The following is a 26,120-nucleotide window of genomic DNA, read 5'->3' as shown; positions in this document are numbered from 1 at the left end:
TTTTTGTGGGTTTTTTTTTTTATCAAATAACAAAGACTAAAACCTAGCAAAAGGTAACTTATAAGTAGTTTGTTAGTTTCTTCTTGAGTCGGAATACTGTTTAATTTTGCTTGGCATTTGGAACCTGTGTGCCACCTTCAACCTCTTTTATTATTGGTTCTTTTATCTTTCTCTCTTTTTGCAAAGTATGTGTTCTTTTTACTTTTTGCCCATATAGTGTTCTGTAACCGAATTACATCTAAAACTATTGTATGATTTGCAAGCATTTTATAAGAGTAGACATTTATAGAAAAACAACCCGGATGCTTTTAAATATCTCTGATCGTTATGATAAAAATAGTAGAATTTCATATCATCTTCATAAACTGTTTTGAAGTAGAGAGGAAGGAAACAGCAACTTATGTAAAGTGGACGTCCATTTCTACCTGCAAGATAGCTGGTAGGAAAAAATGGATTCCCTGGACATTATGATTAGACACTCCTTGAAATTCAAGGTTTTGGAACTGTCTACATAATTATTTATTCTGTATTGAATTACAGGATATGAATTGTACTTAATAATTGGCATTCTAGTTAGTAATGATTTATTTTCCTTGAATGAGTAGCACAATTTGTTTTTATTAGTTTTGTTTTTGTTTAAATTTAAAGGAAAATTACACTGGGAAACCAATGCATTTAATAATTTCAATAATATGTTATAGTAGAAAGAATGTAGGTTTTGGAACTAGATAGACCTGTGTTTTAATTTTTCAATCCTCTACTGACTACCTACCTGGATTTAAGTGGAAGTTTCATAATAATTTTCAAGCCATAGTTTTCTTGTTTATGGAGCAGGGAGATACTTCCTTTTGGAGAGTTTGGAAGATGAGATATTGTGTATGTAAAAGCCCTACTACAATACCTGAAATAGGAAACAAGTTTAACATGAATTTCATATACCCAAAAAATTATTTTCAATAATGTGGTGGTAGTAATGGTCTTTACAGATGCTTAAAAAAATAGATTGTTGACATTTTATAGGGCCTAGATAAGTGGTGGTGGTTGCGTCATTGTTCTTCCACCCAGCTGTGAAAGATAGTCTATAAAAAAGTTTCAAAAGTATTAAGAACACAAATAATAGTATTTGAAATGGTTATTATTAGTTTTATAGGAAGTTATTCTCTTTAGATATAATATTCACAATATCAAAAACTTGATTTTTTTCAAAGTAGTATAGTTTATATTTAGTATATTTATATTTTGTAGAATAGAATATAAAATCAATAATAATCATTTAGGATAAAATCTAATTGTGTCTGTATTGAAATCCCAGTTGCAGTAATAATCTTCACACTAGTGACATCATACAATTTGCCTTTTCCTTTTGACAAGTGTGAATATAAGAATGCATTTCTAATTTTTGTTTTGCCATAGAGGGTTAAAAAAACAGCTTGTCAAGGTCTGCCTAAATTTACTATTTATCTCCATAGGTTCTAACTTAATAGAGTTCTGGTGGTTTCTTACACATGACCATTGAGAATATTTGAGAGTGGTTTTAGGACTGCTGGCAGCAAGCCAACAAGGATTGATTCATTTCCAGAGGAAATGCTAAGATACCCTTAAAAGCATGATTGAGGTTATACCCTTTTAGAAAAAAAATAATTTCTTTTTTTTTTAAAATAAGTTTATAAAAATAAATGAGATTCTGAGTGTCTTTATTTTTTAGGGTTGATTTGAATGATTCTGTCACGATTCCTGGCCTCATTAGAAAAATGTAGTGGAAAACCAAAAAATTTTTATAAGGGCAACTTAGTCTAGCTGGTTATAAAGTTTGTTATAAACTGTGTTTGGGGATTTATCACTTCTGCTGTTAGTAATTCACATTTATGAATTTCTGTCATGTATATTTTTTACTTTTGTGGGCAGTTTTTTAAAAAGACTTCATTTTGTAGAACAGCTTTGGGTTCTCAGCAAAACTGAGCAAAAAGTACAGAGTTCCCATTGCAGCCCTACTCCCTAACCCCACACAAGAACAACGAATATAGTGGTACATTTGCTACAGGTGATGAACCTGCCCGTAAATTCTTAATGAGGGAAAATTTGGGGAGATAGTAGGACTTTTTCTTTTCTTTCTTCTTTTTTTCAAAACTAAATTTAGAATCTTTTATATCAGTTCAGCCTATATTCTTCACATGGAATTCTTATTACCCTCTCAGTTCTTCATTTTGTAAAAATGATAATTACTAAGAAGACTAAGCATGAAAAATGGTAAATTTCTTTTTTAATAGGACTACTTCTCCATTTCTATGCTATTAGTATGACCCTCTCTTTTTACACCTTGGGACTATTTCTTTGATTTAAGGAAATGCAATTCTACTTTTAATGAGATGTTTTAAATATAAATATATTTGTGACCATGAAAATACATCCTTTTGAAATAGGAAAAAACTACTTGAATTTTTCAAAAGTTTTTGGTTTTGTTTTAAGTTCTCTGTTAAGATTCTGAGCTCTTTGATAAAATTCCTCTTTCATTTCTGGTTAGAGCCCTTTCATGCCAGAGCACTTCCTGGAACACATATTTATGACCCAAATCTCAATATAATGTTATTGAATCTTAAATTTTTTAGAAATTGGAATTTCAGTGGATCATACTTAAGATCATTATTATGGTCTCCATAGTGGCTGCATTTGTCACGTTAGCATGATTACTATAAAGTCCTGAGTGTGCATTGGCATTTTGTTGGTTTTGTTGATCTGAATCAATATACAGTGGTGTATAGACTGAATTTATGACCATTTACACAGTTGGTTCAGGTTGACTGACTGTTTGTAGAGCAGGACTGATGTGACTACATTTACTCACTGTTTTTGGTTGTAAATACATCTGAAAGTTGAATATAAAATTTGAGGTTTAGTTTTGGTGCTTTAATCAAAACTACCTGTCATGTAAGACATCATTATCTTCTGGGAGGAAGTTTCAGATACAAATTTTCTTCATGTTTTGCCTTTTGTGATTTTGATTTTTCTTGGGGAATAAAAAACAAATTTAGAAAATCAAGCAATAAAATTTTGAAATTGGTTGCATAGGTTATTTCATAGTCTGAATGATTGAATTAAAAATTCTAATCTGTAGCTTTCTGGTGAAATTGATAATTTTTGCCAAATGGTATAATTGTGCTGACAAGATATAAGGTAAAAGTAATTATTTCAGAAAATTATACTTTGACTTCTTTTTTAATTTATTTTGTCTTCACATATTGAAACTTTTCTGTGCTTTAAAATCAGGATGCTAGTGATTTTAGAAATCTAAAGCTAAAAGTAATCCATTCACATTGATAAAATTATAATTGTATAGATACTGAATATGTTAGTTTTTGCAAATTAAATATGTTTTAAGTTAAAAATCAAATACTCTTTTTTAATAGTTTCACTGGCTATACTTAATGTGATATACTCTAAAACATGGTAACATTCTTTGATTTTGAGTTTAGAAATATAATCAAAATTAAGCAAAAAATACTCTTATTTCCTTCCTTAATTAATATCCTGTTTAAGTTTTATCCTCTCTGTTTCAGATTAATTTTCAGATTAATGTTGATCCCTAACAGATTAGGATAGGTAAGGTTTATTTAGCCTTAGTTTCCTTGAATCCACAACATGTATCGGAGGAAATTTGATAGGAAGAGCAGGAGAAATTCATAGTTCTGAAAGAATCAGGATTGTGTATAAATTCTAGCATTTTGAGTATGGAATACAGAATATTTTGTATCCTTTCCATGGATTAAATTAAGTGTAAAGAATTTACAAATTTCAAGGAATTCCTATTTTAAGTAGATTAAATGATTTTTGAATCTTCATCAGGAAACCAAATGTTGCAGAATTTTGAGTCACTGAAGCCTTCTATTCAATTGCTTTTAAGAGTTTAAAGTTAAAAAGAGTAATGATTTCAATTCAACAAATCTGATTTTTTTCCTTTCAGAAACCTTCATTGTCTATATTTTATAATCAGTTGATATATTTCAGCATCAGGACAATGCTGCATTAGTCCAGGTAAGAAGAGCGAAGACAAAACAAAAATTTTCATTAAAGAAGAAGTCCTTGATCTCCTGAGAATGCAGTGCAGACTAGCATCGGAGACTTCCTCTGCATTTTTAATAGACCATTGGTCTCTAATAGGTTCTATATTGGTCCTTCCTTACCTTTTCTTTTGTAAAAGTCTCTGCCTCTTGCCACAGTCATTTGAAATGAATAGATTATATACATAGATAATTTTTACTTTTCTCAGGCTTTTTTTGTCTCGGGTATTTTGTCTCAGGCTTTTTTAAAAGTTAAAAAATGCTAACAAGATGGTGATGATGACGTACATTAGTATAGTAGTCACAGTTGATTAATAAAATGAGAGTCCCTACCTTTTCCTTTTGTTCCCTCCCCCACCAAACAAATGGTGAATTTGAATAAAACATACATAATTTGCATAGAAAGTTATGTAATGATGCCATATAGAGTGTAATGATTTCCTAAAACCTTGTATTTAAAGTAACCTGAATTACAATGAGAGATAAACAGAATATTTACCCATCCCTTATGAGCTGCTGCTGATATGTAAATTTATTCTTCTACTTTGCACAAATATACTTTTGAGCTACTGCTTAAACACTTTGAGGTCCTTAGTCAAACAGTTTTAATGATGCCTCCGATATTATGAAAGTGTGACATTTGATGAATGTCTCATATAGTTTTGATATCTAGGCACATGTCAACAAAAAAAAATGAACATTGGTTTGTCATGCAACACCTAGATAATTTATAATTTTACTGTTTATATCCATCTTGACATTTTTTATCTGCCAAAGGCAGGTTTCATTTGGAATCTTAATCTGAGATTTATTTGGTGGATCTGGAAATCATAGCTAGGGTTCCCACAGGAAATGGTCCATCTACCAACAGATTAAATGGCAGTCCTGCAGTTGTTAGGGGAGCTCTGCATTTAACACACATGCATACTCATTCAGTCAGCACTGGGGAGAAAAATTAAAGTAGTAACCCAGGTTTAGGAACAATGTAGCTAAAAAGTCCCATATTTGCTGAATGACAAAGGGTTATATAGCAGCATTTCATTTTATTATTCGTGCTTGAATTTCTTGTTTGCTCTGTTGAGTCTGCTGACGAATACTAATAAATGCCTGCAACAATCCAGACGAGAGATGCCTGGCAACAAAGCTATGCGGTGGACCTCCCTGATCTTCTCCAGTTCACAACCTGACCTTTTGAAAAATTGGCTGGGCTAAGCTGCAGAATTTGGGTGTAATGGTTATTGTTAACTCCAGCTTTAGGATTTATTAATTTGTGTGATCAAGACTTACCTATACTTCAAAGTTTCAAAAGACCAAATACAATCATCCATCCATTAGAACTAACATTGTGTTTCAGTGATTTCCACTTAGTATCTGACTGGTGATTCTCCTGTTTTATTTTCCAAATCTAAAGATGATCTTAAATAAAATGAAAGGCACATGTAAAGAAATCATTTTTCCTCCTCGTTACAATTGCTGTTAAAAAGGTTACCTTCCATAAATGCTTTATGGAATTGTTGAATTCATAGACAATTAGTATGTGTTCATACTTAGCAAAGAAAAAATATATCATTAAGAAACCCATTTTACTTGCAGTGGTAGAAATGTAAGACTTACCTAGTTGATTCATATATTTAATTACTTTATATAAATTATTCCTAGGAAAAATTGAAAAGGTTGAACAGATTAGAAATATACTAAGTAGCCAAATAGTTCATATCACTGGGGAAGAAAGAGAATATAGAGTACTATTCTGCTAGTTAATCTAATTTTAGGATAGTTTTCACAATCATTTTAGCTTAAATAATATTTGCAATGGTTTAAGTAGGATGATATAATTTTTACAAAGCTTTAATTTATGTGATAGTTTCATAAGTTAGGTAGTGTAAGCTTTAGGTAATTATACTGTACTGTGTTCATGGTCTTCATATGGTGAAAAATGTTAAAATTTAAAAGCTGAAATACTATAATAGAACAGTTTTTACAGAAGTGTGTTGAATGAATATCGATGTGTTCATGACTGTTTCAGGACTGAAACAAAAACTTTTAAAAATTTGTTTAGTACCACCACTTCAGTAGCTTTTTTAAATAATAAAAAGCAAAATTCCAGCAAGGTGGTTTATATGTCTAGTCATTGGATAATTTGAAATGTGGTATACTAAGCCATTGAATTGTCTTAATCAAAGATGAAATAACCTCACTAGTTCTTTTTGACGTGTTTATTTAGAGATACAACCATGTAATGGAATGAAAAGGACATAGTTTATTTTGAATTCATGTCCAGATGAACAAATTATGTGCCATTCCTAGGTTTCATGATTTTTCAGGTTAATAAACTTTTATGAAGCCTTATTTTAAAATCTTAGAGTTATGTCCAGCCTCTCCCCCATCACATGTTTTTGACTTCCCCTTGGTATATATGATACACCTTATTAGAATTAGAATTAGAATTACTGTGCTTTTCAACATAATAGCCAATGGCTATTGAATGCTTGAAATATGAGCAAGTAGAATACAGAACAATGAAAATTAAAGTTATAGTATTTTCTTCTTCTTCTTCATAAGGCTGGTTAAGCCAAAAAATAAATTGAAAACACCCCGAGAGAGTATACAATATGCAGGTAACAAGTTTGCAGTTGTTAAGCCAAAGATCCAGAAGTTACCTAATTTCTTGTGACTCCTAAATTAGAATCTCTGAAGAATAAGTACCTGTGATCTATTACCTGTGGCCCTGATCATATCTAATTTCATGTGCCAGTATAGTAGTGTTCAAATTATGTTACAGAAACATGTTATTTAAATTCCTTATTTTCCCGTTGTGGGAGTGAATTTACAGAAATATCCTCTTAATTTTCTTGCTATGAGATGGAATTTTCTTTCAGGATCTTTTTCCTAAAGTCAGGATTTCTAAATTTTGAAGTTCTGTTATTTTTGTAATTTTTCAGCTTTATAATCTTATACAAACTTTATTAAACCATTATGTATTAACTACAAGTTGTAATTAAGCTTGTTAAGTATTTTCTCTTTTTTGTATGTATCTCATTGAACAAAGTAGCATTTTATTTATTTTCCACGTTCATGTCTTTTGATCTTAATAGAAATTTTTTTCTCAATTGTATTTTTATGTATTCTTACTACAGTTTAATAAGAAAATATTTTGCTTTTAGCCAACTAGATACTTGCAAATAATAATAGCTAAATTTTATTGAGTGTGTTTTCTATGCTGATACTTCTCCAAGAGATTATATAATTTAAGTAATTTAATTCTCATAATAACCTTTTGAGGTAGGTGCCTTTTTGTGTGTGCTTTTTACTGATAGGGAAATTGATGAGAGGTTTATTAGTTTGGTAAAGGTCATACAGCTATGTTGTAGAGCTGGAATTCAAACCCTGCGGTCTGTCTTCAGAGCCCATGCACTTTGGTTTTGCTTGGAAACTCTATATACACCAGTATTCTACTTGGAAGGTCTGAACTTTGCTCTTGTACTCATGTTAAGTGGAGCTACTATAATATGGCAGAAGTTTCTGATGTCTTTCTTTTATGTTTGGGGAGAGAAAAGCTCATATATGCATCTATGTGGAAAACTAATCACCCCCCACACATAAGAGGGAGCAAATAAGTCCGAAGTATTTAGTAAAGGGAGTAGAGAGTATTTGTACACATATACAGATAGATGATCTACATGTAACTTAGTTAAGGAATTGGTAGAAGTTATTAGGGGCTATGTTGAAACTAATGTTTGTTTAGAAAAATTCTTAACCATTGGAAAAAAGACATATTCTGTTTAAAATGTGGGACTGTAGTAATTCCATCATGAAATCAAATTTACACTTATTCAACAGTAAAAAAAAAAATTATCATTTTGATGTTTTTACATAATGTAGTGACAGTATACAAAAGAAAGAAGCAGTAAACATGAGATTTTCATTCTTTTTATATTTATAAAATCTAATGCTACAATCAAAGTAACAACCTTTTCAAAAAAAGAAAGATGGAATATAAAGAAGTGATGACCAGTTATGTTAGCAAGTGTCAGACAACACAATTACAAATTGCTTCTTTTATGGTTCATTTTAGATAGTCAGTGCCCTTGAGTAGCGCCTGCATGTGAAGGAGCAAGAAATACATTTATTTGAATGCACTTGCCTGTTACACGTCCATCCTTTTCTCTTTTCTGCCACTGAGCTCTCAGGTACCTGTGATGTTGCTATTCTGAGTAACCCCTGTAAGATCCCTAGAGACAATTCTAGCTCAGCCACTCTGAAGAAACAGCTCTGTAAACAGTATTGACCCCCCAGGGGACCATCAAATCCATTTACACAGATACCAGTTGTCACAAACTATTTACAAAGCCAGACAGGACCAGAATTTCCCAGCCTCTAAGAATCCCTGTTTGATTCTAACTGCCTCCTCACTTCTGTATAGTAGTTGTGAAGTAACAGTTATTTTTGGCCCTGAGTTATGATTTCTTGGATGGCATCAATGCAACTGAGTATATTATACATTAATGTATAATTGTCTGGAGAACTGGTGTCAAAGGGGATCCCAAAGTGTTCTTTTCTAGGTTAGGAGATAGTATGATGCTGTTAATTTTCTAGACTAAGGAGTTGAGAAGGTGATAGCAACACTAACATTGAAATGGTTGACAATACCAATACCTCCAGCAATAAGGGGAGAATTTGTTAGATCATGAAAATGATCCACTGAAACAATATGAAAGTCACTAGAAAGATACAGGGTCTTCACACTATGTAATACCACCAGCCAAGGCACATGTATTAAGGGTTTTAAGAAGCTGTTACTAAATTCACCCAGTTTGCCCAGATGAATAAACTGGCTCTAACAATAGCAGTAGGTGGCATTTGAAGCGTACTGAGTAATAATATTCTATAACATTATTTTCAATAGTGACAGGTTTACATGGCAGTGATTACATTAGATGGCATGTAAAAATATTGTATTGTAAAAATTGGAGAATAGATTTGTTTTAAGTAGTTAAAATTCAAATGTCCAATTAATACAGCATGCCCACAGAAGAGCAAATAAATAAAGGGATTTATTAGTCATCACAAAAAGCTTTGTTGTTTGAGGAAAGGGAGATTTCATAGACATGAGTTATGAAGAAAAGATTGGTAACATTCTTAAGTTCATACGAAGAAATGAATTTAAATAGCTTTTAATTCTGTTAGTCCTAATGATGGAACAGTTGACAATGATGTTGATTCAACACTGAAGCAAATTATTAAAGAAAGTTATAGAGTTTCCATTTCAGACCATGAGAGAGAGAGAGAGGGGCATCAACAGAATAGAGTGTTTTCATCTGCCTATAGGTAAATTTGAATCGGAAATGAGTTCTTTTAAACATTTATCTTGTCTTTCTACTTGAGTAGTGTATGAAACAGATCCATAACTTCACTGTTGCTGCACTTTATTGATATATTGCTAATTCAATATTTTTTTCAAGTGATGGGGGTAAGACAGCATCTCAACTAAACTTTTTGGTAGCATCATCCTATTAGTACTTGGTAAAAGTTTTTCTGTTGGGCCTGCAGAGTTTAAGAAAAGTAACAAGACTGAATTAGAGTAACTAAATGCAATTTTCTCTTGGTTGGTGAAGGTATTAACTCAGAAATTGAATTTAAGTTGAGCTTTGAATAAGGTAAAGAAAATTTGGTAAAACGAAGTATGGTACAGCACCATCTTAATATTTGACCTGAAAAGTCAAAGTGAATCATGCCTGCAACTTCCTTTGAAATGTTTCAGAAAAAAAAAAAAATATGTGTAGATAGACTGACACAGAATAAATAATAAAGCAAGTGTGGTAAAATGTTAACATTTGAGGAATCTGCATGAAGGTTATGTAGGAACCCTTTGTACTATATTTGCAACATTTTTATAAGACTGGAATTATTTCAAAGTAGAAAGGTAGAAAGAGATGACTGTTATCTACCATCAGTCAGCTTTCTCATTAGGCTCTGTCTTCTTTAGCATATTTATGCAGCCAGTGAAGTCTCTTGCATTTGTCTTTCATCTCTGGTCTCCATTGCTTGCCATTTTTCTGAATGACTTCAGTGTCTTGAAAGGTAGCATTCCCTGTACCGATACCTTCATTTCTTCCTCTCCAAGTACTTCATCATCAGTCTATTTAATCAACACATTTCCAGATCTACCACATCTTGTCTTTACAATGTTACTCATTTTACAAGTTTTTACTCCTCAACTATAGCATCTTGTCCCTTCAAAACACCAAATGACTTTGTTTTTCCTAAAGTTATTCCTTCTCTTTTGAACTCATTCTTCCTGTTCTCTTATTCTTTCAGTCTGTCAGCTTTTTCTTTACTGAACTCAAACCCTTTGACAGTTCATTACTTTGCATATTTCTATTTGTCATGTTTTGTAATAAATGCCTTTGTGAAATCATCCAGTCTTCCAGCTGAGCATCAGGATGTCTAGTATGCTTTGTTTGTGGTCTTTGTAGCCCTGCCTAGCATGCTCCTTAGTACATTGTCTTCAAATTATTAGATCAGTTTGTCTTCTTCACTGTACTGTAGAGTCTTCGAGGGGAGAATCTATTTCTTACCCATCTTTGTTTTCCCAGTACTTATCACAGGATATATCACACTGTGGCATTTCCATGGATAATTATTAAGTGAAAGTGAAGTTGCTCGGTCCTATCTGACTCTTTGCGACCCCATGGACTGTAGTCTCCCAGGCTCCTCCATCCATGGGATTTTCCAAGCAAGAATACTGGAGTGGGTTGCCATTTCCTTCCCCAGGAGATCTTCCCAACCCAGGGATTGAACCCGGGTCTCCCACATTGTAGGCAGATGCTTTACCATCTGAGCCACCAGGGAAGTCATTAAATTAATGAATAAATAAATAAATTGTGGGGTCAAACTTTCTATACAGATGATCAAATTCTGATATCAGGAAACGCAATATGGCAGAGTAGAGGACTGTTGAGAGCATTCAGAGATTTAAGGAAGATTTGCTAAAATAGTTGGTCCAAAAAAAAAAAAGTAAAAGACAGACAGGAAGGAAAATTTTATAAGTCAGCTTGTTTACTTTAAAGTAAAATTAAATTCTCAGTAGAAGAATATGGATAGTTTCAGATCAGTCTCCAAATATCTAATGAACAGTTTCAGTTAGGAATCTAAAACCTTTTACTACAGAACAAGATTAGAAACATCCAGAAATAGAGCCAAATCACATAGTATGAATTCTTCAAAAGTATTAAACATTTAGAATTAAGATCCATAAGTGCATTAGAACTTTATGAATTTATTTTGATAATACTTCAAGAGTTAATGATTACTCGGATCCAGGAGGGATCAGTAAAGAACCCTCTTATTGGCAAGGTTCCATGTCTGCTCTCAGTTTGAAGAAGATAACACATTCAGGTGAAAAGACCATGATTTACCAAGAGTTCAGGGATCACAAAATTTAACGTTAGGTAGGCTGAAGTGGGGGCTTCCCAGGTGGCACAGTGGTAAAGACTCCACCTGCCAATGCAGGAGACGTGGGTTCAATCCCTGGAGTAGGAAATGGCAACCTGCTCCAGTATTCTTGCCTGGAAGATTCTAAGGACAGAGGATGCTGGTGGGCTATCGTCAGTGGGGTTGCAAAGAGTGAGTGCTTGTGCGTGCCTCTGTACTCGGTGCATGACTGAGCGCACGAGAGAGAAGCTGAAGTAAGAAAGAGAGCTTTAAATGTGGTAATGAAAAGCAATATAGATATCAGGGATGAGGTAAAGTCAGCACTCAGAAATAAAAAAGCTCAATGAAGAGAGATGTTGCATTACATCCAGAAATACAGAGGTGAAAACATGGGACAAGTTGGCAGATAACGGTATGTTTGTTCTCAAAAACAGGTCAGAGAGTCAAGACTTAAGACTCTGAAGCAGTTGATAAGGTGTTGCCATGGGGCACGCGGGACCTTGCGTGCTGCAACCCATGGGGTCGCCAAGAGGTGGACGCGACTGAGCAACTGAACAGCAGCAGTAACAAGGGGAACTGGGGGCTTTTCCCAAATGGCTGTGTTCCTTGGCTTATCCTTTTACCTGTTGAAGAATCTTTCTACTTCATAAACGGAAGAATAGCATAGGGCCTAATATTAATAGTTATTTTCTGATATGCTCCTGGAGACAATTTTTGTTGTTTTCATATTGTTTTCTATAGCTGTAATTTTCTTTAAATTACTTTAAAAGTCATAGGCTAGTGCTAAAAAGCATGGTCGATTAATGATATTATCTTGGTGTCCATTTATAAAATTTTATAATACCTCATTCAGATTTGGGGGTACTAATACCAGCCTATTCTAGAAATGTAGCATGATGAACATCTATAGCAAGTCAGGTGTTTTGAAATGTCAAGAACCAACAAATAACCTTCAGATACATAAAATTGTTGAAGTTTAAAACAGAATATAATGAAATTCCATAGATATGTAATTATGATAGCATATTTTCCCAGTTGATGCCCTCAGTGAATTTAAGAGTAATTTAAGACCAAAAATGAATGTTTTCTGGTTTAGCATTCAGCCACCAGTAAGATAATGTCCAGGACTTGGAGTGTATGACTGGCTACATCTAATTTCAGCATATATATATATATATACACACACATATATATATATAAAAGCAAAGAATTTCTTCTGAAAGAATGAGTGCTTTGTGAGGGGTACCTTATTTATGTTTCCCTACCCTTCTGCCTCAAAAGGATTTTAAGTGTGACAAAGAAGGCATCATAAACAAGCAGGTGCAATTCACCTGCTTTTTAAAACTGAATAATTGTTTCTATTGGAAATAATAAAGTACTAGTTTCAATCAGTATTTGTGGTCGTTGATCTGATTTATTGGTTAAGAGAGTTTGTTTTGCTTGCTTGCATGTGTGTAGTTTTCTCCCCGGAATTTCACTATAAATCAGATGTACACTGTTCCTTTGAATAGCTATTTAATAGTTAAAGCTTGAGGTAACTAATTTTTATGAGATAGCCAAGCTTTTCAAAATATTCTCTAATGTATATACATATCTGATAAAAGATAAGTTAAAAATAATTCTCCTTGTATTATTTCCCTTTTAATATGATGATGCTGATTACAAAAATAATAGCTAACATTTATTGATGTGCCAGACTGTAGGCCAAGTACTTTGTCTTCATTAATTCAGTTAATCCTTGCAGCAACTCAAGTAAGCAGTATTATGTTTCCACTTCACAAAGTCTGAGGCATGGATGGGTAAAGTAACTTGCCCAAAGCTATGTGGTCGGTAAAGACGGGATTCTAACTCAGTCTGATATTCAAATCCCGTGTACATTATCAGTTCACTGTAATCAGTTAACTTACCATATCCTGTTTTTCAAATTCTAGAAAAAAAAGTAATGTAGAAAATGATAACCTAAATCAGTGGTTCCCAGCCTTGATTTTATACTAGAATCCTGTGATCACACCCAGGGATCTTGATTTAATTAGTATAAGGTGAACCTGAGTTTTAGGATTTTTAGAAACTCCTCAGTTGATGTAGACTTTCCTGCTGGCTAAGCGGGTAAAGAATTTACCTGCAATGCAGGAGATACAGGTTTGATCCCCGGGTCAGGAAGATCCGCTGGAGAAGGGAATGGCAACCCACTCCAGTATTTCTTGCCTGGGAATTCCCATGGACAGAGGCTACATCCATAGGGTTGCAAAGAATTGGACACGACTGAGTGGCTAACCACACACACAGCTGATGTGCATTTAAGGTTGTAAACCACCATCCTACTCTGCTGTCTGACTGGAAATGGAAGCATTAATAGCAAAATCACCCCATATGTGTATGTCTGATTACAATAGGAGTAAGGTTAGTAAGTGCATGTTTAAAGCTATGAAACCATTTTTTACAGAAAAATACTCTTCTGATCGATTTAATATGTAATGATGTTTTAAATATCATGTTTTTATTTTGTTTTAAATGCAGACATAACCCATAGTTACCTTGAACAAGAGACTACAGGCACAAATAAAAATACCCAGCCAGATGAGCAACTGCCTGTGAATTCTAAGGGAAGCATGCATCAGAAATCCAATGAATTAGTTAATGAAGCTACATATGAGAGCACAGAACTGCCAGAGCAGAGATCAAGGAATTTTCAAGTCATCAGCCCTCATCCAGGTGATGAGACAGCTTACTGCACTGCAGGAAAATCCAAGTGAGTGCTAGCAGCCTTAGATTTAGAAAGTGAGAATTGGGAGAACTTTTCCTTCCTCTCTTCTTCCCTCTGTCCCTCCCTTTCTTTTTGATGTGGCCTAAATTTGATGTATGGTTAACTTATTAGAATTTGGGGAGTTTTCTGCTATTTTCATTACATTAATATCATGTGTCTAAATCACTGAGTGAAAAAGCACAGGATGAGCCTGAGTGAAGGTCATAATGATTTTTTTTTTAATTGTTTTTGTTTGTTTGGTCCTGAGGTTTTATATTTTGTTGAGTATTGTTTTAAGTGACTTTTCATTAAGAACCTGGAAATAACTATTACATTGATGAAAATGGTACATTTTTCATCAGAACCATTACCTGGCAGCTCCACGAAAAGACAAGCCCAAAGATATGTTTTGCTTTTGGTCAGCACTGTTCTTCATTTAAATGAGTTTGACTTCTTTTAGAAGGGTCATCTACTCTCCCATTTACATTCCTTGATATTTTACATTTTGTAGTTTCTACCCAGTCACTTTACCTACCTATTTTATGAAGAGATTTGAATTTGTGACACCTGTGACTTTTGCCTATAAGAGTAAAATACTTTGATAATTAGTCATGTACTATGAAAATATTGCTACGTTTAAAGATTCTCAATGACTAACTTATAATTATATTGAAATATAAATATTGTGTTTTCAGTCCAGACAAAATAATAATTATGAAATACTTTTTAACAGAGTTTTATGTGGGAATACCTGTTTGTATTTACTTAAAAATTATGAAATAGATATGTTAATGAATATTGATATAATGAAGTAGATATGTTAATATGATCCACCCTCTTGGCAGTCAGTTTTATTCTTATGAAAGTGCAGATTGGAGTATATTTTGGGGGAGTAGGGATGAATGAAGAGGTGATAAATTTTATAACCACATGGGAAAGGTAAATAGTAGAGATTGGGCTAAAGTCATCTACTTTTCCCTTCCCGTCCTTTATAGTACTTGCTAACAAGTTAACTATTATTCTCAAATAGCATACACATTGTCAAAAATTTATTTTGCTTACCCCTAAGTGTTACAGGAATAGGTTTTCATTTTTAATATGCTGTGATTTTAATAATGAAAATATGATATTCTGTCATTTATAATGAAAAATTATTTGTTATTCCCAGTTTCAGAAAGGTAAGACTGTATCTAGAGTCCTAACCAAAAGTACAAATTGAATTAATGTTCATAACCCTTTAAAAACTGAATTCTTTAATTTTACTGAACCATGCATCTCTATGGTCGTGGTGGTTTAGTCGCTAAGTTTTGTCCAACTCTTGTGACTCCACAGACTAGTCCTCCAGGCTCCTCTTGTCCATGGGATTTCCCAAGCAAGAATACTGCAGTGGGTTGGCATTTCCTTCTCCCCGGGATCTTCCTGACCCAGGGATCAAACGTGGGTCTCCTGTATGAATCTTTATAGTTATTACCAAATGTTTTTCACAGATTTAGCTCTTCCTTGTGAAATTGGTATATTAGTACCTCTGTGAATTTGTGATGTTTATTCTTTTTCATCCATAGTATTTTCTTAAGAGAAATTTTAAATTAAGTAATTTTACATATTTATTGTTAAACTTGTTTCCCCTGTTTGAAGTATAAAATGTATAGATCCTGTATGGTAGAAATTATGTGTATGTTGTTTTAATAGTTTTCTTCATTACAGCTTTATGGACCACAGAAATAGTGATTTGCATTGCGAATGTACAATTCCTTGTCAGGTTACTTCAGACTTAAGTAAAGAGGAGACAATAGCATTGCTTCTAAAAGAATTGAACAGTCTCAAAGCAAGCAATAAAAAGGTACAGTATAGAAAGTCTGATAATTGTAGAGTATACTTTTAGTTATTGACCTCCTAAGTTTGCTTTGTCACTCATCATAATTCAGTTTTATTGTGTACTTTAATCCTGTAACAGTAGCCTCATGCCGTTGCCATACCATGCCATTCAGGGTATGATTGAATTGAGACATGGGCTATGAAAAGCAATTTCTTTTGTTTCCTACCTTGGTGGCTTGCAGTATCACTCGCTTTTTCATAATCTGTAGTACTTTGCATAGGTGCCTATAAAATTCAAGTTTTACTTCATTGGATTCATGTTACTTTCTTAACTTTTTTTCTTTGTAGTATCTGTGCCCTGTATTTCATTTCAGTACTGTATGTAAACTTTAAAGTAGCAAGGCTTGGAAATACTGTCATTTACCTTGTGTTATCTTATATTGCTGTATTTTGTCCAGTCGAATTTGTCATGTCACTTCTGACTCTTTTTCTACATTCCTTTGAGCTTTAAGTAATGTTATTAAATAATGTTCATTTTCTATGCTTCCTACTTTTCTGATTCTAATTTTCTATTTGTTTGACCTAATCAAACTGAAACATGATGTTAGGAGTGTTGATCATGTCTGATGGAAAACAGCACAAATGACAAAAGCCGAGGGAGAAATTAAAAATAAAACATTTGGAAGGACTCCATGTGAAAGCATGAGATATTTTCTGTACTTTCATCTAGCAATTATTTATTGCATACCGATCATGAGTCAGGTGCCAGTGCCAATTTAAATGGAAGTTGATGGCATAGCATTCTCAAAGGGAGATTTGTATCAAATATTAAGATTATTATCTTAATTAATTTTGTTTCAAAATATTAGAATTACTAAGAGAAGCTGTAATTTGTGCTACCCTTTATTTTATTACAATGATCCCTTCCAAGCCTTTTGCTTTAAGACAAAAGAATTTATCAGATTACTTTTTGTTGCAGTATATTTAATAATAATAATGTTCCCTTAAAGATTGTTTTTTCCCAAGAGTTATGTATTCATAAAGTTAATATGGTATTCTGTAAGAGTTTAGAGAAAGTAAAATTTAACTCTGGGATTAATTATATTTGTGCAAAAGATATATTTGTAAGAATCCATGTTTTTTTCAATGTTTTTTAGCTTCAGGAAAAACTGAGTAAAGAAGATAAAGAACACAGAAAACTGAAGCTTAAACTGGAACTCCAAGAAAAAGCAACAGAAGCTCAAATTGCTGAAAAGACAGCAGGTATTGCATATGAGTATGAACATATGGCATTAAAAATCATACACAAGGTTGTTATCTGATGTGGCTTGGTGAATACTAGCATGCTAGCTTATTTGCCAAAGGAGGGAAAGCTCTGGCTTTTTTTTTTGGCTGCTTAGAAAATAGGTGGCTTTAACATCCTGGTACTGGTATTAGTGAGAGCTTTACCTGTATTCATACTGATTTGGGCATTAAATGCATTGTTAACACCATGTCAATCCAATCACAAAAAGGTTGTTTGTTTTGTTGGAAGGGCCTGAACAAACAAGGGGAAATAATGATTACCAGTGCCTCTACCTTTCATCCCAGCAGTTCACATACCACTTATTGTTTTAGCTTGTTGAGAGGAAATACTTCTTTGTATGAAGATAGTCATATATTCATTGCCAGTGGAAACCTACATTTGATTCAAAAATCTGTTTTGTGAAGTTAATTTTCATATGATGACATGGATGATGATGAAGATAATGTTTTCCCTGAAAAGATTAAAGTAAAAGATTGCCTGAGTTTAAGATTATAAATGACTGCCTAAAATATGTTTTGGAGTCCATGTTCATTCACAAGTCTTTGTAAAGAGAAAAATTTTTAAATGTATCTGTGATGTGTTACATATATGGTCAATTATCTCTGATGGACTCTTTCTCTTGCTTTCTCTCCTTCCCTAAATCACTTTATAAATCACTTAACCTGGTTGCCTTATATAAAAGAATTCTGGTATTTTAGGTCAGAGATACAGTTAACAGGTATAATACATCTTCAAGACATTACTGTGCAAAGTAGAACATCACTAAGAAAATATAACAAAGATGATCAGAAATAAATATTCCAGCTAAATACCAGATGTTTGTTTTTTGATTAATGTTAAACTACTATGAATTTTTTGTTTCTTTTTTAGTGGGAAAATATGAAAGTAATGTATTCTAAGGAAATTAAACAGTATGTTAAAATGGATAGTTCAAATATAAATTTAGAACACTTAAGTTTCTTGGCTTTTTATAATCAAATATGTGTACTAATTGCTGGAATGGTATTATAAGAAGTACATCTGTTTTTAGTGTTTGCGTTATAATTTAACTTTGTATATGTCTTTCAGATATAATTTATTAAGGTTTAGACCATTGTGATTTATTGAAAATCATGAATTAATATATCTGCATAGCTCATTTGTCTCTTGGAGGGGAAAACTGATTAAGCATTAATATTTACTCTTTAAACTTTTGTATAGTATAGCTAATCGTATGCTTTAAATATTTATTTATTGGTATATACTTATGGGTTCCCTATGACTAAACAGTATGAATCATGCCTTCAGAAGATGGAGAGAATTTGATTGCTTTATGATTCTTATTAATCAAATTTTCTCATTAATGACAAAATACTTTAATGTTGAATGTTTGAAAGATGTTTAGTGTATTTCTATAACGTCCTAAGTTGATGAAAATAAAAGTGCTACATAGTTTCTCTGGAGCTAAGTAATACTGTTTTAAATCAAAGTAGTCCATATTAACAGAAATACATGCTAAAACATCTGGACATTGAAAATTGCAAATAGGATACAAAAATGTACATCTATACATTTTTCAAATAAAATGATAATTAAAATATGTGATATTCTAAGGAAATAGCCATTTTCTTTGAGTATATGATTTGTAAATATATAAATAAGAATATTTATATCAGTATTAGTTATGATAGCAATAAATTTATGGTATGAGACATTTATGGTATGAGACATGCAGTAATTTAAAACCATTTATGAGGAATGTTTAATGATATGAGAAAAACTTTATGACTCAAAGTTACGTGAAAATTAGGGGGAAGCTGTATTCTTGATATAATTTTGTTAAAAACTATATATACATATATGTAATATAAAGTTAGAGTCAAGTTTTGGTTTTGTGAATGGATGTCTAAATGCTTCAGTTACCAGTTTTCTGCCTTTTCAGGTTTTTTGCAGTGAGTGTGGATTAGATTTAGTATTAGAAAAAGTAAATGTTACTTTTAAAAGATGTAATTTTTTGTTGTTGTTACTTGCTCTCTAATCTTAAAATCATTCCTAGGTTAGGTTTGACACATAAAGATTATATAAACCAAAATTATATGAAATCTATGTGATGGCTTTGATTGAATGTTGCCATTTTACCTGTGCAAAATTTTTCTTGTCTTTCTGATTTTTCCCTTATTTATTTTTATGTCTCTGATATGTAACATATATGTATTAGTCCATCTTATCTCCCCCCCCAGTTGATTGTATAATTCATGAGAATAAGAATCTTGTATAATCAAAACCATATAAAAATAAAACGTTCCCAGTACTCTGTGAGAGAGATTGAAGTGGTGGGAAGACTATATAAGCTTTGGAATCAGATGGACTAAGGTTCAAATCACAGCTTTGACCCTTAATACCAACCATGTGCCTTTGAGCAAGTTACTTATTAGCCTCTCCCATGTCAGATGTAAATATTAACTAATTTACCAGATTATTTTAAGGATTAGAGATAATGTATAGAAGCACCTAGGGTATAACTGGTACTCAGTAAATTGTAGCTAATATTAATACTTGCTTACATTTATCTTTATGAAATTCTTAAACCTTTGATAAGTCAGAAGTCATGATGATATTTTTATTCTGTTTAGCTTTCAATTAGAATTAATAGTTTACTGTTAATAGATTTTAAGAGGGAAATAAAGAGAAAAGTGAAAGAAGAAGGTTTGGAAACCAGGATTGGATGATGAGAAAAATTCCCAAAAAATGTATTATCACTAATACATTTTACTTAAATGTGGATCTGAAATGAAATAGGATGCACAAGATTTGGGTTTTAATCTGATATATACTTATGGTAAACCTTCATGCAGACTGTTACTGTTTCCTTTGCTTCTCTGTTAGTTTTTAATGTGAATAATGTACTATCATTGTAAAGTGATTTCATGAGTTTGAAATGCAATTGTATCATGTATCTTGATAAAATCTCAAATGGTTGACTTTTTACCTTCCCCTTTTTTGACATCAGCAGCAGCAGCATCACCACCATTGATACTTTTAGTAGGCATTTAATTGGAACTATGCTGACCTCTTTAAAAGTTAAACAAGAAATATTTATTGAAGGGTCTGTATATACTAGACACTGTGCTAGGCACTAAATACACATCAGCAAATAAGACAGATTTGGTATTTCAGACATGTCTTTCTGTTTGCAGTCACTTCTTATTCATAATACGTCATTGTAGTAGGTGGTGGTAAATGCTTACTTAGACTTTGGATTCAGACCTTTGTTCTAATCTTTTTACTACTTATCATGTGTAAGTGACAGCCTCACTAAGATTTGGTTAAAACCTACTTGATGGGTTGCTGTGACATTTAAGTGAAATAATGTTTATGAAGTAGTTAACCCATTAGAAAGCACTCAATAAGTGGTAATTATGATGATAAGGAGATGATGTTAGCATCTTGTTTCCTTAAGACTTTTTGATCTAATAGGGGGCATATCATAGTGTAGCTAATATAAATAACTATTTCATAGTTACTTATATATAGCTTTGTTTTTTATATTCCTTGTTAAAAATATATATTTTATTTACTTCATCTTATCCACATAGATTTTAGTTTTCCCTGACTTTCCAGAATTAACTTTGTTTGGAAAGTTTGAAAATATGAAAAATTTTAAAATCTCTACCAAAAATAGAATAAAGGAAAATATATGCTACGTAGGTCTTAATGTGTTTTAATTAATTAAATTATACCTGTGGATAATATGATGTAAATTATTGTCATCTATGACCTTCAGACTAGGAGATATTTCAGAGAAGCACAGCTGAAACATTGTCCTTTAAGTAAGTATCTTTTCTCATCTAAATAAAAGTGATTAAATCACAAACACTTCAAAATTTCATTTATTTAAATTGAATTTGACAGAGATAGTATTGTATTACCTTATTTGCATCCACTTAATTTTTCTTAGGTGAGTGATGTTATGACTTGTAAAAATAATTTGTTAATAATTAAACCCTTCATTTTTCTGAAACAATCTCAGTGGACATTTTTTTAGTGTTTAATGTCTTAATTTTTATTAATCTATTGCATTTATAGTATACAGAGGATGTGTGAATTTTTGTGCAAAGAATATTTATTTAAATAGTTTTTTTAAGTTATTTTTGTATTTAGAATATTTATATTTCTTTAAAAGCTTTATTTTTCTGTTTCTTAAACCCTGTCTTTAGAGTCTCTCCTCTATATGTTATTTTTCTTGCTTGCATGTCATCCATTAAAGATTAGCTGTGGAAGCTTGGAGCATGGAGAGATTATGAATGACAGAACAACTGCTGTAGAATAATAATCAGTTTTTGGTATTTAATGCTGTTTGACTTTTGCAGACACATTTCTTATTAACCTTTGGTACAAAGAGAAATCCAGGTTCCTGATATCTCATGGAGAAGATGAATTTGAGATCCTCTTCCAATTAAACTGAAATAAGGCCAATATTGGGTTTTAGCCAAAAGAACTCCTTAGTTCCTTATATAAATCTATCTATTTCTTAGTTACATTTTGCATATAATTCGGCGGTTACGTAATTTGCTTAGTTAGCATACCATACTGATTCTGCAAGCATTTAATCCACCTTTTCTCGGTAAACAAATTCTTTTCTGTGCATCCAAATTTAGACTGCTAGTAAAAACAATTAAGTCTTTCTTATTACAGGGAATTTTCATTTATTTTTGGTAGAGACAAAATAAGTTTATTGTCCAAAGCATCAGAACATAGAATCCCTGAAATATGTAACATGTTTTTCTATTCAGATTAATATGTAAATGTTAAAAGTGTAGATATATCATCTACTGTTGTAGCAAATATATTAAGATACCCAACTAGTTAGCATGTAAAAATAAAAATTGTTGTAAGAAAATATGTACATTGTTCTCTTGTAAAAAAGCTATTACTGTATACTGTATCTCTGATGATGCTGATCATATAATGATTAAGAAGAACAAGAGTCATTTAGTTTGGTATATCAGAAGAACAGAAAATAACATACTTTTAAGAAATAATGCACATTAGAATTCCATTTCTCTGTATATATGATGAGCATTGAACTTCCCAGGTGGCACTAGAGGTATTGGTAGGTGATGAAAGAGGTGCAGGTTCAATCCCTGGGTCAGGAAGATCCTTGGAGGAAGGCATGACAACCCACTCCAGTATTTTTGCCTGGAGAACCTCATGAACAGAGGAGCCTGGCAGTCTACACGCCATAGGTTCACAAAGAGTTGGACACGAGTAAAGCAACTTAGCATGCACGTGTGCATAATGTGAGTTAATAAAATATGCTAGTCTTTAACCTAAAACTTAAATGCCATAACAGTATTAATATAATGATACACTACATATATCTCTGTTGCATATTTATTAATTTGGAAGAAAAAAGGATTTCAAGAATATGGCTAGTTATTTCAGATTAAAACAAAAAGGTTCATATCTCTGAAATGCAGCAGGTAGAAATATTGATAGAATGCAAATGACATTACTATCCTTGGGTATAGAATCCTTTGAGTATTAAAATTGTAATGAGTGCTAGGTCAAATAATGCTTACAGGTAGAGTATGGCCAATTTTATAACCTCCCTCCCTAGAAAAGTTTGTATTTTTCTGGAAACAACAAATTGAACATGAAAAAGCAAAAACCATTATACATAACAATAACTAACAATTGGAAATATTTTACTAAGTATGGCATGCTATGGGCTTTAGCATGAATCAAACGTTTGAGAGCTTATCATGCAATTTGGGTATTTAAAACAAAAATAACAAAAGACTTCTCAAAAAATGATTCCTGACTTTTTCCATATGTTTAATGAATTCTAAAGCGGAAAATGTTTAGGTAACAATTATATTTCACAGAATTTTCCCATTGGTATCTATTAAAATTTAAAGTGTATATTCTGTGCAGAAAATAGGTTAAATACCCCTTAAAATTATATTTCAAAAGTGCATAAAATAATTGATTTTAATACTTCAGGGATAAGCTTATCTCTTTCACATTAAAAATTGTAGCTAGTATCAGATATATTGAAGGTTTGAATGTAAAGATCACATTTTTAGGAAGTGTTTTATAAAAGTGAAAGTGAAGTCGCTCAGTTGTGTCCGACTCTTTGTGACCCCGTGGACTGTAGCCCACCAGGCTCCTCCATCCATGGGATTCTCCAGGCAAGAATACTGGAGTGGGTTGCCATTTCCTTCTCCAAGTGTTTTATATAGTCTGCATTATTTGTACTAAATACATGTATGTAATGATGGCAGGTTTTGCCAGAAAGTTGCTGTTTTATAGTTTTGCTCCTTAAACTTAGGATTTTGTATAATTTTCTAATTACTCTTTGGCAGTTTCTATACTCTTGGGAAGTATAAATTTATAGCAAGTTTACAGAGGAAAATTTTAAAACATAGTAAAAAACTTAAAAAGCTGATTTTTAATGTAGTAATCATACTTCTAGGAATTTTCCTAAGTCATTGTCTATGTACATACATAAAGATTTGTGTAGAAGGATGTTCATTACAGTGTTGTTCATATAGTGAATAATTGGAAATGGTGTAAAATCTTATTTTAGGAGAATCCTGGTCCAGTCAAATATGTCATGTCCCTATGATAAAAGTCTATTCTATTCTATTTTATACCTTTGAAGAATACTAAAGAATATGAAAACATGTTCTATTTATCTTAAATATACCCAGAAAGTTATAAAACTATGCAAAATATTTCTTTCTCCACATTTTTACAGTGAGTGTATATTATTTTTCAATCAAAAAAAGGTTATTTACAGAATAATCATGTAAAATGTTGAACATTTATTCCAGCTTTAGAAAAGTAATATTCTGGTTTATTAAAGAAGTTCTGAAGAAATAAGTTGAATTCAGCAATGTAATGCCAAGAACAGAACCGTCAAACTACTTGAAGTATGTTGGTTAGTTCCCTACTGGTGTGTGGTATTTACCACCTGTTTAATTTATAATAAACAACTTATGCCAAGAAAGAGAAATTATAAATTTTAAGGAAGTTAAGACATAGTGTAATATTTGTGGTTCTAGAATGTATACATATTGTGATTTCATAAATATTATCTGCAAGGAATTCATTTAACCTCATGTAAAGCAATAGTAAAAAATATTCATACAATATGAAATTTGGTAATGTTTAACCAAACTATTACCTATATTTATTGCTTAGAATTTTGGAACTTGAATTAGTGATTATTTTATATCTTTCAAATTCAAATCCTAATGATTTCTTCTTCCCTCTCTGCAGTTCAGCCTTTTCTATTTAAATAACTACCTTGAGGATGTTAATGGATTCTTTTTCTTGGGAAATGTCTGTCTTCCAAATTATGTTATTTAGAGAATTATGATTTGATGTTTAAACTAGAATGTTTTCCAATAAACCGTCTTACTTCTACTGTATTTTAAAAGTAGTTTGAGGAGTGTAGAATGTGGGCTTGTCAATAGACTTGGGTTCTACTAAGAAAATATGTACTCTGTCTTGACTCAATAAACTCATACTTAGTATGGTTCAGCTTCTTCATATTTACATTTGCCCATATTAGAAAACAATTAGCTTACTAAACAAATTTGAGTATTTGGGGGTGGGGACTGGGGTGATCCTCTCTGAATCTTTCTCATTTGACTAAGAATTATAGGGTATTTGATAACCATGTTTAAAAATGGAGATATCCAAATATTATTGTAAACACCCAATGATTTGTTTTACCTACAATACAAGTATTTTACTTGGTTGGCTTACATAGTAGCTAATAATATTTGTTAATGTAATTTAACTGCTGTGAACCTTTACTGAACAAATATTGAAATTTATTCAAGTCAAAGAAAGAGAATCTCTAATGACTTTTGTTAAAGCTTCTATTTAATAGTTAAGGAGAAAAGTTTGTATGACATACGAGATGCAATTAACAGTAGATTTTACATTTAATAAAAAGAAAGAAGCATACGTATTTGCTTTATTCATTCCATCATAATTTGCATTAGAGCTGTGGGTGTTTAATGAGCAAATTCCAACTAAAATGCTATATTGATTTTCTAGTGAACTTTGTAATAGTCATCTACCTTGGAAAAGCTCTGTGTTTACAATTAAGTTTTCTTTACTAAAAATGTTTGAGAGTTGCATATTGATTCTTTAAAAGTACTGAATTCTAGAAAAAGAATCAGGTTTTTCATAATCAACAAATTTCACATATAACCTAGTATAGTTGTTGAAATTATCATTTTGTAATACTTTACTTTTGGAAAACTTTTCGTAACATGTATAAAATGCATAATCAGATTTTGTGTGTGTGTGTGTGTTTTATGGTATTTAAAATTTTAACCTTAGAATATTCCTTTAAATGCACACATTATTCATTTATTTAGAATTGATACAGCATTATAGAGGGAAAAAATGTTTTCTGTTTATCACATAGGACCAAATAAACTCTTGATGTAAAGCGTTTATCCTTAAGCATAGAGATAGTGAAAGTCACTCGTAGTGACTGATAGTGAAAGTCAGTCGTGTCTGACTCTTTGCAACCTCATGGACTATACAGTCCATGGAATTCTCCAGGCCAGAATATTGGAGTGGGTAGCCTTTCCCTTCTCCAGGGGATCTTCCCAACCCAGGGATCGAACCCAGGTCTCCTGCATTGCAGGCAGATTCTCTACCAGCTGAACTACAGGGGAAGCCCAATAATGTATTAAGTAAGTATGCTATTTACCCCATTAAATTTTAATAAAGTAGAATTAAGCCACTGAAATAATGT

General features: G+C 32.1%; 1 protein-coding gene across 4 annotated transcripts in view; it reads left to right on the top strand.

Moving 5' to 3' along the window:
- Window positions 1–26,120, top strand: part of MIPOL1 (mirror-image polydactyly 1) — a 284,075-nt gene that overhangs the window by 59,385 nt on the left and 198,570 nt on the right. For 3 of the 4 annotated variants that reach the window (XM_043489769.1, XM_043489765.1, XM_043489766.1), the window contains exons 3-5: window positions 14,007–14,238; window positions 15,937–16,072; window positions 17,205–17,310. In XM_043489769.1, coding sequence (XP_043345704.1) covers window positions 14,007–14,238; window positions 15,937–16,072; window positions 17,205–17,310 — 474 coding nt within the window. Of the gene's footprint in view, window positions 1–3,958; window positions 4,030–14,006; window positions 14,239–15,936; window positions 16,073–17,204; window positions 17,311–26,120 lie in introns of all 4 variants that reach the window. The other variant, XM_043489767.1, reaches the window with a different exon arrangement.

Source organism: Cervus canadensis, chromosome 17 (assembly GCF_019320065.1).
Source record: "Cervus canadensis isolate Bull #8, Minnesota chromosome 17, ASM1932006v1, whole genome shotgun sequence".
In the NCBI taxonomy this organism is placed as follows: Eukaryota; Metazoa; Chordata; class Mammalia; order Artiodactyla; family Cervidae; genus Cervus; species Cervus canadensis.
The sequence above is the reverse complement of the archived record's forward strand: the minus strand, read 5'-3'. Positions and strand labels throughout refer to the sequence as shown.